At 37.4% G+C, this 15,209-nt stretch overlaps 1 protein-coding gene across 1 annotated transcript; it reads right to left on the reverse strand.

Moving 5' to 3' along the window:
• Positions 1–3,894: 3,894 nt before the first annotated feature.
• LOC139122545 (neuronal acetylcholine receptor subunit alpha-10-like) lies at positions 3,895–14,046 on the reverse strand. Its single transcript, XM_070688030.1, has 6 exons — positions 13,808–14,046; positions 12,259–12,404; positions 8,172–8,216; positions 7,502–7,611; positions 6,678–7,213; positions 3,895–6,150 (listed from the first exon to the last, which is right to left on the reverse strand). The coding sequence occupies exons 1-6, from the start codon at positions 13,878–13,880 to the stop codon at positions 5,699–5,701; spliced, it is 1,362 nt and encodes a 453-aa protein (XP_070544131.1). The 5' UTR covers positions 13,881–14,046; the 3' UTR covers positions 3,895–5,698.
• Between the last annotated feature and the right edge of the window lie 1,163 nt (positions 14,047–15,209).

Genomic DNA, 15,209 nt, shown 5'->3' on the forward strand with positions numbered 1-15,209 from the left:
GACAGTTGCATGATATCGTCGACTTGCTCAACATGGAATTAATGAGAGTAAATGTCAGAATACAATAATTAATTTTTCTGCAGTTTATAGAAATGTCGAAAATTGTCTAGGTATGAGTCGTTGTCAGCCAATAGCTGCAAGATTAACAGATTTTCGGCGGTTCACATTTGTTTATAAATATTAATTGTAGTTTTGCCATAAGTCCAGCAGTGCCACTAACTCTGTGCAATTCTGTTTATTTGAACCAGTTGTTTTCACTTCGTTTCTGTATTTATTTTCAATCAGTTCTTGTTTGTTTCGATAATAAGAAATCCCGACCCATTGGCACATCTAGCATGCAATCGGGTTCAGGTTTCCCGAGGTTTTTTTTCCCTATTTTCCATGTAGGTTTTTTATCTCTGTTTTTTCCTGAGCGGCTATGTGCATTTAGGCTTTTTCATACTTCCTGTTTTGAGTATGTTGCTTTGTATTTCACTCTCAGTATTTTTTTTTCAACCTGTTTACAAGTCTTTAGCTGTTACAGTCTCCTCGTCTTCGGCCTCTATTTATTGCGTCATATTTTTTATTCATTGAGTCCAGATAGACGATTAGTAGTTCATCGATGGAGATATTTCGTACCCGTGCAATGCAGCATAACTACTAGCCTAGCTTTTTCACTCTCGTGGGTGTGACGACCACCGCATACCGCATATTATCGCTTTTGTGTATCATTTAATTATCAATTCTCGAAGTTCAGTATAGATTGAATAATTATATGCGTTTCGAAGATTAGCATATAATTACTATCTATTCGTTACATAAGAGAATTCCTTTGATTGACGCTTGTGTCACCAGGTGTTGAATGCGTATATATTGGTGTAAAGGTCTTTTGTCTTCAGTCTCGGTCGAAACTCCACGATGTCCACACAAGTATTTTTTATGTGTATATTCTCTAAATCTTGTAAATGCAGTTTTACAGATCCTGTTTAGTCTGTTGCCTTTAGACAATGCGTTGTAAGGGGGAATTGTGTAAATAAAAGTGGTGAGTCTTTAGAGGGTACACAGTACGCTCGTGGGTGTGACGACCACCGCATACCGCATATTATCGCTTTTGTGTATCATTTAATTATCAATTCTCGAAGTTCAGTATAGATAGCACGCTATAATATAGCTGTGGAAACGCAGCTATCTGTTGGCGGGGTAGCGGGCGTCGCTATACAGGTCAAAAGCAGCCCGTGGCGGGGTTGACCTTTGACCTGCATAGCGACGCCCGCTACCCCGTCAACAGATAGCTGCGTTTCCACAGCTAGCCATAGTGTAGTATCCTTGTACCAAGTTTAAAAAGAATTGGCACGGTAATATCTCAGATATCTGCATTCATGAGCCGCTATGCATGGACACAGCATTAATATTAATTTCATCCTTGAACGCCTGTGGATCCTACCCGGGAACCCTGTGGATGGATATCAAATACAGGAAAGAAAACGGCCGTCACACAGCCATTTATGATCGAATCATTACGAAAATCGGCATGCATATATATGTGATAGGGATTAATATAGGTACCAACTTTCAATGCAATCGCGCCCGGCATCGCTGAGAAATTTACGTGAACGAACGCACAGTCGTCAAATATAGGGGAAAAAATGGCCGCCACGCAGCCATTTTAGATCGGATCAAAACAAAAATCTATGCGCATATGTATAACATATAGAGTAATCTATGTAGCAAGTTTGAATGGAATCGCTCCTAGCATCACTGAGAAATTTGCGTGAACATACGCACGGACATCAAATACAGGAAACAAAATGGCTGCCAGACGGCCATATTGGATCGGATCGTAAAACAAATCGACGTGCATATGGCACAAGGCCACTAATTCACTTCAGATAGTTCGGAAGAAAAATAGCGCAGACCTTGAAGTTTTGATATCTGCATGGATGCTTGTTTAGTTTGAACTTTAACGTCAAGAATTTTAAAGATATTTTTCTGCCTGAATCAAAATGCAGACTTTTGTGAATAATGGCTGAAGCATTTGGTGGTAATATGAGGAGTTCTAGGGCTAATAGAAATCATAACAATAAGCTTGAATTTTATTAAAAACACCACTGACGGCGTTATTTTCATAGCTATCTCAAAATTTCTGTGGACTTGCCCACATGAAAAATGAATCAGTTGTCAAGCTGACATTGACCTAACACCTATTAAGAGGATTCGTGCCGCTGCATGTTTTAAAATAGGAAAATCGAGCTCAACGCTACTGTGGTGGCCTATGGGAAGTTAATTAGTGGTCTTGTGCCATATGTATGGCATAGGTGATAATCTTTGTACCAAGTTTGAATGAAATCGCTCCAGGCTTCTCTGAGATATCTGCGTGAACGGACGCACGCACGGACGCACGCACGGATGCATGAACATGACCAAACCTATAAGTCCCCCCGGACGGTGTCCGTGGGGACTAAAAAAAGCAATCACGTTTTCTAGACTATGCAAATAGCGAGCCTAGACATGCGCAGTATGTCTTTGCAGTCTGGCAATAAGTTGCCGTAGACGGCGCCCTGTACCGTACGTAATTTGGAAAATCCACAGACTTGATTTCTTGGTTTGAAGAATACAAAAAAAAAGCCGCGACGCGCCTGTTTTTTTGCGACGCGCGCGAGGACGAGAAACAAAACTTTTTTTTTGCTTAAGAAACACATTGGTCTTTGAATAAATCGATCTGTGCCCACTTTATCAATGACTATTTATGACCCATTCTCTACTTGCTAACTACCTTGACAATAGAAACTTGTATTTTTCAACCATTACCTCGGCCTCTAGCTTAAAGTGCACTGAACACGTTAGAGCATGGATGTAGGTCTATTATCTATTTTTGTACATCCATGTTTAGAAACATTACAGTCAACTATTCATATCCAAAGCTAAATCAACGAAAAAATGGAAACGATATTACGGTATATGTATGGCAACAAGAAAACGTTGCAAAAATCGTTAGTCTGCTATGTACAAACTTTACAGAAAGCTTGTTTGAAATTCTCAAATAGACCCATATATGACCTAAAACGAATGTTGCCCTGGCTATTATCTCAATCGTCAAATCAGAGTGCGACTTCCTTTATTAAACTGTGTCGACACTCTTTAGCAGCCACTCAGGAACAGTTTGATACGCTCAAACAATGTTTACCGCAACACAATCCGAAATTCGAGCAAAAACGTCTAATTATACAATATTCTGAATCAATACTCCGGATTTCCGAATCTTCCCTTCGAGAGCACTCTTTGAACAGTTTGAATTCGTGACCATCAACATGCAAGTGTACATTCATTGCCATATACACTTATTTTCACCTGGTGAAAAGGAAACTCTATGTGTTGACGGAACACTTCATCAGATCTTACCAAAAAACCTGGCGTTGGAGTTGGTAGTGCAGGCGTAATATCTGAAAAATGGAATTTCGTAATTTTCAAATTTCAAGAGTTCGATAAACCATCTATTGCATGTCTGTAAATTCTGTAGCTAATTTATTCACTAATTAATCAGCCTAAACGATCTCTTTTAAAGTCAAATACAAAATTTGTTTTGTCTATCATTTGGCCCCTACATTCAAAAGTTTACTGTCTTTAAGCTTTCTTGTACTTTCAAAACATTCTAAACATTGTTATTTGGAGTTTTGGCTCTCGCGTAGGTCAGTTACGTCTATTTCTTCGATATCTACCGTTTTCGTCTGTTTAATACGGTTAAACGATAAGTGGTTCATTACTTGACATGGGACATGAAATAACACCAGAACATATTTGTAAATGCCGATCTTTTCACGAAAATTGCCAGCACCAGGATAGAATTAAGAAAGTGTGTAAGTTGCAGGATTTCACTGTGTCACGTGATGATAGAGAAGAAAAAGAAGAAGAGATAAATGACAAAGAATTGAAATAAATCTATTCAGTGCACTGACCTTTTGTTTACGAAATGAAAGAAAATGTCTTTTCGGTAACCCGACCTTTCTACTGTCACAAACTCATGTACCTTCTATCGAATACTTGAAATAATTAGGCACGATTGAAATAAATAACATACCAATAAAACCGTATGAAGACAAGTTTTTCGCAATTTAGAGTGAAATGAACATATGTTTATGAAATCTGCTAGTTCTCGTTATCAATTCGTGTGAAATAGTACTTTCACTAGCAAGAAAGTACTTCTCTCGCAAACTGATAGTATGAGAATCACAAAAGATTTCTCTCGATTCTCGCTGATAGCAGGAAAGTGTGCATTTCACATTAATAAATCCTCGAAATATCTTCCAAAATACTACTCTGAGCCCAATGGGGTAAAACATGATCGCTATTGTTTAGAAAAACACAAACAAAAAGCTGTCGTATTTTAGATCAATTGCTTCTATAGATTTTCGAAATTTGTTGCTTAGTTTGTATAACCTTTACATTTCGTAAAGAGTATTATATGCAATATACGATAGTTATTACGAAAATACATAAAAATTATAAAAAATCAACTAATTGAAATGAACTAAATTAAAATGACTTTGCTACACTCGTACAAAGTTGCATAAAATTCTCAGGGAAAACCAGAATTCATTTAATGAAAAGAAAATTCTCTCCACACGACTCAAAATTTATGTATGTTTCATTTTGTTCGAACATTTACAATCAAACCACAAACTGTCTTCAAGCATTGCAAGACAGCCGATATATATTTACAAATACACCATGCACATGCCACATCATCATTTAGAACAGCTAAGTGTGTCTGCTGACATGCAACTTGGCATGAAAAAGTTTGCTGTTTCAAATAGGAAATTTTGAACACTTGATAAAAACCTGCTCACCTAAGACTATGGTCACAAATTTCAGGGTACATGTGTGATAGCAAATTTCTACAAGCAATGCAGAAACTTTTTCTGTGACCATGTATTCCAAGGAATGGAAAACGACGTACAGTATTCATTATCAGATTCGATAAAACGATATGCTTCACAATTATTTTTACATATAATGTGTTGATGGTATGTACGGGGTGTTTCTATTTTAAAGTATGCTCCATCTGACAAAACACTCGTGGTATTGTAAGCAGCGTGTAATTTACTGAGATAATTTGAAGTGAAAGATAATCATGTTAATTTTACACAAAAATATGGTTTTTACGAATACCTTTACCATTGATGTATATTGGAGGTGCCAAAAATTTTATCCAGTATTACGTTTTGTAAACAACATACTTCGAGTGCTAATTTTAAAAGGCATTTCATAAGTATCCCTATATTTATCAGCTGTTTGTGAATTCGTTCGTCACACCATGGATGGTACGAACGTTATCTATTTCTACATGTCAACAAAGATTGTTTTTAGCCAAACGCCATTAAGTACTTTTGCACTTACAAGAAAAGAAGTAAAGTATTTAATTCCTGTTTAAATGTGTTCCCTCAAGATCGTCACCATGTAATGTACATCGTTGATTTATACTAGATAGCGGGTCGATCGTGTAAATCTTGAACATGATCATCTAGATCGCCTCGCGGGTGGCTATGCCGCACATCCCTCGGTCACACCACCTCTCGTCATTATTATGTACCAGAGGCTAGTCAGGACAAATATGGTGCTAAAAATCAGGAAGAAAACCCTGTCCAAGACCAAAGCGAACGTTTGCCATTGCTCAGAGATGGCGCCACGCATATCTTCATTAGCATACCTTTCTGTCATAATACTAGCTAAAGACGGCTTTTCGCATCTTTTTTGATCTTGACAACCGTCCATTGATGAAGGTACTGTGTCTGGACCAAGTGTCCGACGGCCTGCTTAAGTCTTGTGCGTGGTAGCCTTTGCCTGCAGTATCGAACTCGGTCATTAAGTCTTCATACGGGCTTTCTCGCATGCGCACGGTGGCATTGAACGCGTCGCGTGTGGGCACTTCCCGTGTAGTTGTGTTGAATCTGTTAAGTCTAGAGCGAGAGAGTTTCCTTGAGTTTCCCGACCTTTCTTCCTCTTTCGATGAGGGTGTCTTCCACTGGCACTTCATGATGGATAGATATTTCTGTATAAACGTGTCTAACAATTTCGGCACTGGTTTCCTGGTACCCATGTTGTAGAAATACAGCGACGCCATGGTTGCGAAGGCATTGAATACCATGATGATGATTTTGATTGAAATGTACAAACCTGAAATGTAAATTTCGGGAAAAGTTCAAAATGAGCCCTTTAGACTTTAAGACGATGGGTACAGGTACAACGCATAAACCCCCAAAGTCCATCAAAGAGTGTTGTTATCATCATCACAGCGCGACATATTTTAAAGGATGGATCGGGAACACAAGCTCTGGACTCCCCCTCCTTCCGAGAAAAATAGGCACAGGAAATGTCTACACATTCTCTTGGAACCACAATTTACCAAAAAAATTCCTAAAATGCTAGTATTTTGTAGTTTACGTGTTTTTTTAAATAGAGAGAACAAGGTTTTAAGGACATTTATTATGGGGGAGGGGATTGAAAACGAAAGAAGCGATAATATATCGAAAAAGTGAAAAGGATCTTTTCACTGATCATCACGCTTGCAACTTCACCGATTTTTTTTATTAATTAGGTAGACAGGCGCCTGAAACATCTAGTGTCAATTTTTCGTCACTAATATTTCTCAGTGACAATTTTAATCATACTGTGATCTCATATTTTTTATACTAGATTCTTACCGATGTAAGGCATCTGGTTTGTTGGTGGTATTTCGATCGCAACCCTCTGATAGAAGACAAACATGGTCAACAGACACGTGAGGGCTAGGGGGACGCGGCCTTGCTTCCTATGCGGAAGGAAAAAGCCAAAAAGAGACAGGATGCATATCGAAACTGCCGGTAAAATCAACCGAAGAACGTACTGGTCGAATCTTCTGCGCATACGTATCTTGTATACCAAGGTTTGGTAGATGTCACCGGGGCAACATTCGTACGAACCATTGATTTGTTCGACGGGTACCGAGGCAATGTCCCAGGCACCGTTGGGAACGTAGATTTTCAGCGACGCTCCCAAACTGTTCTCCGGGTAGATGTTAACTTTGTTCAGATCACGGGAACCGACTCTGATGGTACAACACTGTTGGTCGAACGGGAAAGGCATGACGTTCATTTTACAACCCACTCTGACGACATTCGGATACAACCATTGCACCCTGCCGTTCGAATTCAATCTGACTTGAGTTGTGCCTGACAGACTCGATACTTCGTTTTGAAGGCTGTAACAACGAGAAAAGAAATGTACGTTCAGACTATTTGAAACGATGTGGATTACACTTTGTAGGCCTCATCCACTTTAAAACCTTAGTGATAAATGTCTATGGTAGTAAAGCGCACATTCGATCGTATTTTGTGCAAATTTTATATTTTGTATTACACATGATAGTTCCTGGCAATAGAAATTAAGAAACATACATTCAGACCTGGCAAAACTTTCCTTCAGATTTCTAGGCTATAAAGGCTTCAAAGCTTTTATTTTAGACGGCAGATTTTCATGTTAATCTCACATTTCGTATATTCGAATATCTGGTCGCCACACCAACTCCGCTGACACAACTACATCGTTCAATCCACCAAATTCCGTCTTGTTCCACTTCAGCCGTTTGTCCGTCCATGACTGATTTGTTTTCAAAAAGAAAAAGAAATTACATTACCATTGATTACGAGTTAATCTTCAACCGATATGTAAGTAATGCACTTATTGTATGAACTCTCAAAGGTAATGTCATAAGTTGTCACACTTGCTGTTTATTACAACAACTATGTACATACACATCGAATTCATCGATGTTCACTCAAGTGAACGTCTGTGGACTGCGCCAAACCGACACTTTTCTTGGACCTCATCGCTTTTCAATACATTTAAACTTTAGTTTTAAACTAGAGTTCTGCATGTACGTTCGTTTTGAAGCCAGTAGAGATAATGAAATATATATGTCTTCTTTTTGTATACATTTATTTTTTATTTCCTGTAAGAGTTAAAATTGATATAGCGGTCATTTTGAATTTCAAATAAAGGGTAATTTGACTTTGAAGTTCAAAACTTTGTGTCAAGATTCCCAATTCTTATTTTTGATTGTGAGAGAAGATGAATTAAAGTTAGGAACGTTTAATCAAATGTTAAATATTCCCAGTACGGGCACGTCGTGCTGTGTTTAGTGAAATAAAGACACTTGCCTGTCTGAACCAAATCTTATAGGCAACCCATTGACTACGCTCATTCTGCAAAAAATGACAAAACCAAAATTTGAAATAAGTACCGAAGTCACAGACTTTAAGTGAGCAGTCGTTTCTGTCAGATGAGTGCAGGATACATGGAACTTAAGTATAACAGATATCTTTCTTTTGTACTTGAAGTAATTTTGTGTTATATATATATATATATATATATATATATATATATATATATATAATCCGTGGCATTATTAGGCCAACCATATTTCGATGTGGAAATCAGAGAAAGACATGATAAATTATGTCTAAATTGCATTTTGTCACAGATTTCAGACCCAAGGAAATGACGTTTACAAGCTAATTTTACATAAACCGTTGCGATTGTGTGAACGAATTCGAAAATTTAAATTGCGCGAGGTGCGCGATACATTTTGCGGCCAGGCATCTTTCTAGTTTTGAAAGAGAAAACATTTGTGTGGAATCGGCTTTAAATTGATATTTATGAGTGTTGACTAGCAATATTGCGCATGAAGTAGTTGCTCTTGTGCGACGTGTTCTGTCTTATGCGTGAAACAAAATTGAATATTGCAATTTGATACACTGCCCCTTATTTCGGATATGCGATTTTCGATATTGGTTCGGACCCGACAATGTTACAATTTTAGTTTTAATCTGCCCTGTTGCGGCCGGAAAAAAACTAAAAAGTGGCACTTTCTGGAGCGTGTGCCCGCGTGTTGCCTATTTGGTGTCCACTTACACAGTGAACGCAACCAAAAGGAGGCTCAGCCTTTACAAATGAAACATTGACAAATGAATTAACTTCCTGTTCTACACCAAATTTCGATATTCGATTTATTCCTAGCATATTGCCAAGCGATGGCCTTTACATCTTCTCACTTATTTCGTGCGAATATTGCATATGTGCCGGATTTCGAGCTAATACACGTTCTCTAATATCATCATCAAATATAAGCTGGGCGCGTAACGCACGGCGTTACATGTAAAATCCGATGTTGGTAATGCCAACTCTAAAAACGACAATTACGGAAAGAAATATGAAGATATTTCAGAATTCCTTCTTCGATTTCGATATTCAAATTTGGTTAGCCTAAAAATGCCACGGATTATATATATATATATAATCCCTTTCGACTCGAATTTTTACGGCTCCGCGAAAAACACTCGTATACAATGACGTCAAACAGAGAAAAATTCCACGGGATTATATATTTATCACATGAGCAGTCTTCTTATTTTTCTTTTCACGCAGAAGGATCAAAATTATCATATGAACCGGCCCGTATCTCCACCTGTATGACGTACTAGCACGGATAAGAAATCCATATTACCCCTGTTGTACGTCATCAACCGGAACTTTAATCCTGCAATAGTACCTTTCATACATGCGCGCCGCGACAGAGACCGATTTGATTTGTCGTGATCGATGCCGTGTTCCCATGGCATTTTTACAAAATGTTGACCCGATAAATTTAGATAATGAAAACATCGAAGGCATGGCCAACGAAATATCGGGAAGCTAAAGCTGCAGTTATTCTCAAGAATCGAATATGGATACCGTCGATTGTTTTAATGGCTAAGTTAACGTCGCGACTCCAGTCGAGTCGTAAGCTTAAGACTCAATGTGGACGTCGTACCTGGCGATCGCCAACCGACGTCGTACCTGACGATCCCGGTTGGTGATAAACCAGAAAGATACCTCAACGTAACTTCAACTAAATAAACGAGTACCGTATAATCTTCGGAAAAGCAACATAGAAGGCACAAGCATAAAGTCAGTCGACGAACAACGATAAATATCCTTCATCACACAAAAAAATTCCGCGTTCCGTTATTTCTCGATCGGAATCAAACCTGCAGCGTAGGGCTGTAGTGAAGACATAAGCTGTCGACCTGCAGTGCAGCGCTGTAGAATCCGATGCATTTCGAAAGTTGACTCGGACAACACTCACAACAGAACAGAGTTCCCGTCAAGTAACAAAATTGGGAAGTACCTACGGGCGATATATGTGTCACAGCAAACATCAAAGTCCGTATGACGAAAACATTGACGACTGAGATGGCCACCGGCGAGACCGGTGACGGCAGTGCCCACTACAAGCGTACATTCTGTGTGTCATCGAACTGAACCTTTCGGGCTCGCCACGGTCGTAAACTTGCGATATTTGTGAAAGCCACGGTATCTTTAAGAATGAGAATTACTGTTTCGATCGTGTTGTTGCATTTACTTCGTAAATATATATGTAAATATTCTATATAACTCAAAATGCATGACTGTTCATGTGATAAATATATGAGCTCAATGTCTTGGAATTTTTCTCTGTTTGACGTCATCGTATACGAGTGTTTTTCGCGAAGCCGTATCACAACTTCGAGCCGAATACACACATTCACTACTTCTTCTGTCTGATGATTGCAGAATGCATGAAACTTGAGTAACAGATAGCATTACTTTGTACTTGAAGTAATATATATGAGAACACATCAAGTATGTTTGGTACCTAGAACTTTATGTAATTTACAATCCTTTGGGAAATGTTTCTCAAGGAGACGGAAGAATTCCTTTCCGACGTTGGTTTTTACACTCTTACTGTAGGGTGGGTTGTACCATGTAATTCTACGCTGTCTGCTCCTTGTTTTCTTTACCGGCTTGTCAACACGTGTGTAATTTAGCTGGTCATCGTACCCACTGGCCTTAAGTGCTTCACTGTAAATATCACTGCATGCCTTGTTGAACAGACTCTCATCGCTGGATATGGAGGATATGCGATATATATATATATATATATATATATATATATATATATATATATATATATATACACCCTCGTATACGATGACGTCAAACAGAGAAAAATTCCACGGGATTATATATTTATCACATGAGCAGTCTTCTTATTTTTCTTTTCACGTAGATGAATCAAAATTATCGTAACAAATTGCACGATTTCCGTCGCGATTTGTGTTTTATTTTACGCGGATTACTTTCATTTAATGAGTAAAGCGGCCCGTCACCCAGTAGGCGTGCAAATGTTTACAGGTATATAATCATTCATAAATCCGATTAAGTTGAAATTTTGATACTTCGAATGGTATCTTCACCAATCAGACATATTTAGTTGAACTTCTGTAACTTGGGGTGTAGCTTTCGAGTTCATCGTCACGCCAGGTACGACGTCCACATATTGAACCGTACGACTTTGACTGGAGCCACGTTGTTACTGAGTCATTAAACTATATATATATATATATATATATATATATATATATATATATATATATATATATATATATATATATATATATATATATATATATATATATATATAGATAGATAGATAGATAGATAGATAGATAGATAGATAGATAGATAGATAGATAGATAGATAGATAGATATAGATAGATAGATAGATAGAGATAGATAGATAGATAGATATATATAGTACTCTCTGTGCCCAAGTTCAGAGATTGCCATAGAGCCATTATGGTAATATCCGGGAGGTCACATTGTATACATTTTGTGTATATTTCGCTCACTGCTTATCAGTTAGAGCACTCTGAGATTGTTCGGCAGCCTCTTGCGTAATAAGGGGCGTTCACTGTTGGCATTATGCTTCGCTCATGGTACGTGTTGCCGTTCGAGCACTCTGGTGAGTCCATATTTCAATCTTCGACAATGTGTAACCGTACTCTCTGTGCCCAAGTTCAGAGATTGCCATAAAGCCATTATGGTGATAACCGGGAGGGCACATTGTATACATTTTGTGTATCTTTATAAATATATATATAAATATATATATATATATATATATATATATATATATATATATATATATATATATATATATATATATATATATATATATAAACATTCTAACACCATATGATACCAAGATAACAGAGAACGTAATAATTTAACGTAATAATTTGTTTATCATTAACAACATTGGAGATTGAAAGAAATTAGCTTTATATATATATATATATATATATATATATATATATATATATATATATATATATATATATATATATATATATATTATAGGGAAATATTTGGTGACTACTTACCACGTGAACGACACGGTTCAGCGAAAATCCATAGGTAACATTCACGGACTGGTCATTGTCAAAAACTGGCAGCAGTTCGGAGTCATAGTCATGGAACAAATGTCTGTGTAAGAGTTTTCGATTGTCGGTCTTGTTGCTCTCCGAATCTTCAAAAGTAAACGGAACACAAGAGAGAAAATTTTCATCTTTGGCACGCTTTCTCGTCTTATGGACAGTTTGTCAATTCTAGAGCGACTACTAAAACATACTAGTAAGACATACATTGACAGATGTTCTTTAATTTTACAAAACTTATACTGTTTATGACTTTGTTACCTTGTTTTATGTGTGGGACTGTACATACAGTATCTGCCAAGTCCATCGGTTTGCATTTGTTTTAAATCTTTAAATCAGTTTTAAATTACACTCAAGCGGATCGGAAACTTCGCCATTTTGATATCTCGTACTCCCCTGAAAGTTGTGAACAATTTTTCTTTCTTCAATAGTTTTATGAGATATGCGCGCTAGGGTAAGCGACATCGCAACACAGGACAGGCAAACCGTACACGGTGATGAAGACTTCACAAATTTCATTTAAGTTTTGAGGAGGGATCGTGGTTAAACTGTACAGATACCACACTTCATGAAAGACTAGACCTGTTTCTGATGCTTGGCTACCGATTTGCTCAATGGAATTCAAATTATTGAATGATCTGATGAGTTAGAAACAGTGCCTTGTTATTATATGATACTGACTAGTGTGTTCTTTTTTGTAACTTCATTGAGAGGTCGAATAACCAGCTTTCAGTTTATAACCGTAACCCAATTTTTTCTCTAATCTTGAAAACCATTTTAAAAAATGAATGAAAAGATGAATCGTTTCTGACAAACCAATTATGTAGCCAAGAAATGTCGGTCAAAAAAACTAATCCCCTTGTTACCCACAACCAAGTGACGTCTACTATACATCGTGACAAAATGTATGCAAAAGTGACAACTGTTCTCATCCCGGGGCTTTCTGATGAGCTGAAAGATTGATTTGTTCAGTAAAAACACCAGAGTGTAAATTACACCAGCGTGTAATATATATTCACAAAAGAGTTTGATATGTGGGTTGTAAGTGAGCACTGTGTGCCTCAGAAACTATTCCGGAATTATCCAAGTTACATTGATAATGGATCGGTCAATACTGATTGACCTTTAGTAGCAAAAATAAACCCGGACGTAAAACAGGATCTTCAACACCAGTTTCTAGTAAACAGGAAATAGGTTTCCTGACTTTCATGTAATATATTGTCATCTTTGTCTACTGAAAACAAGTTTTCCTACTATGAAGTTTCGACTCCGAGTCACTCTCCGTAAGACATTTTTCTCACAAATACCACCGAAATGTATCTTCATACTTTAACTCGCTTTTATTCAAAGTCATGTAATCCTATTCAGCTAGAGTCGATATACAAATAAAAGTTTTGGAGAAAAAGACTGCGATACAATCATACGGAAAAGAACGGCAGACAGAAATAGATAAGAAGACGCGAGTGTTCATAATTGAAAGGTAAAATAAACTTACATGTTACAGCGGTACCCTTGCTCAGGTAAATTAAAACCCAGACAAACAGCACCCTCCTCTGCAGATACATCATGCTGTGGTTTGTGGTGGACAAGTTGTCATCGCGTGTCAGTTATGAACTGTGACTTCGACCACGTCACAACAAAAGTAATGCTAACAGGGAAAATTTCTGTAAGTTTCCTGTTTATTATGACTATTGATGCGATTAAGTTTCTACAGGCGCGGAGATGCTAACCTTTGAACTCTCGGTCGATTTGCATCTGAAGGCAAGGGCAAGATATTTTATTCAACGTTACAAAAACATTTGTACATTTAGAGTATTTAGCCTTTAATTGATGAGTGATGATAAACTGTATGGGCGACATCGATATGCATTCTTGATCTCTCTCTCCCCTGTTATAAAAGTCTTGTTGCAGAAATACGATTTCGTTTTAAAAGATGATTTTCAAGGTAGCATGCTCATCGGAGAAAGATGTTTGGACTCTAAAAGTGTTACAAGTCTTTCCTGATCTACCACTTGCCGAGGGGGTCATTTTGAAGCTGTTGAAGTAGAAAAAATTTTCACTGTCTTGATTTTCTAAAAATTGAAAATTGTGTTTTCTCCATAGAGTTAACACTTGAATGGCGGCAATTTTGAATTTCAAATATCGCTAAATCTTATGTAATTTGTTTCTCTAGTACCAAATATCGTACGATTGGTGACCCCGGAATTTTAAATTCCATTTTTGTGGGAGAATGGTTGAAACTTTCATTGAGTAAAGTTTGAACAAAAGTTTAAGTCTTTCCCTTTCGAGGCGCGCACTATATTAATGAAATTATGACTATTAGTAAGCGCAAGACTTTGCTATTTGTTGAAGATATCAAAGGTGATGCCCTTTGAGAAACGCTGTGCCCGAAATATGCAAGACAGTCATTCAAATTGTCCAACTTAGGCAGCAGCCAGGCAAATGAAAGCATGAATAATAGTATAGCTCCAAAGGCACCAAAATGTCACTCATTACCGTGAGTCAGACGTTTAGCTTTCCAAGTTGCTGCATCCGTTGCCCAAAAAACATCGCCCATTCAACATATCAGATGTAAGTAGTTTGTAATTACTTTCCGTGTTTCCATTGTGTAACCGTCGTTTGCTGGGTAAACGTGTGAGTTAATTTCTCATGATCATTACGTCTCTATAGTGAGATTGCCTAAAGACTCTTTTGGTAAATACGTAGTTGATGAAGGAAAATTAAATTTACATTTGAAGCACATTATTACAAATCCATTTTTGTTGTTTGCATTATGCCATAGAAGCTGACAGTGGATATGTGATAATCAAAACCTAAATGCAATTCAGTTGACTCCGATTAGATGTTAGATGCGACGATTATATATATATATATATATATATATATATATATATATA

Source organism: Ptychodera flava, chromosome 22 (genome assembly GCF_041260155.1).
Source record: "Ptychodera flava strain L36383 chromosome 22, AS_Pfla_20210202, whole genome shotgun sequence".
In the NCBI taxonomy this organism is placed as follows: Eukaryota; Metazoa; Hemichordata; class Enteropneusta; family Ptychoderidae; genus Ptychodera; species Ptychodera flava.

Coding starts and splice junctions, on each gene's coding strand:
- LOC139122545 (XM_070688030.1), bottom strand. CDS start 13,880: ATGATGTATCTGCAGAGGAGGGTGCTGTTTGTCTGGGTTTTAATTTAC. Junction 8,217..12,258: donor TGAACCGTGTCGTTCACGTG/GTAAGTAGTCAC, acceptor CATTTTTTGCAG/AATGAGCGTAGTCAATGGGT. Junction 7,612..8,171: donor ATAAGATTTGGTTCAGACAG/GCAAGTGTCTTT, acceptor AAAACAAATCAG/TCATGGACGGACAAACGGCT.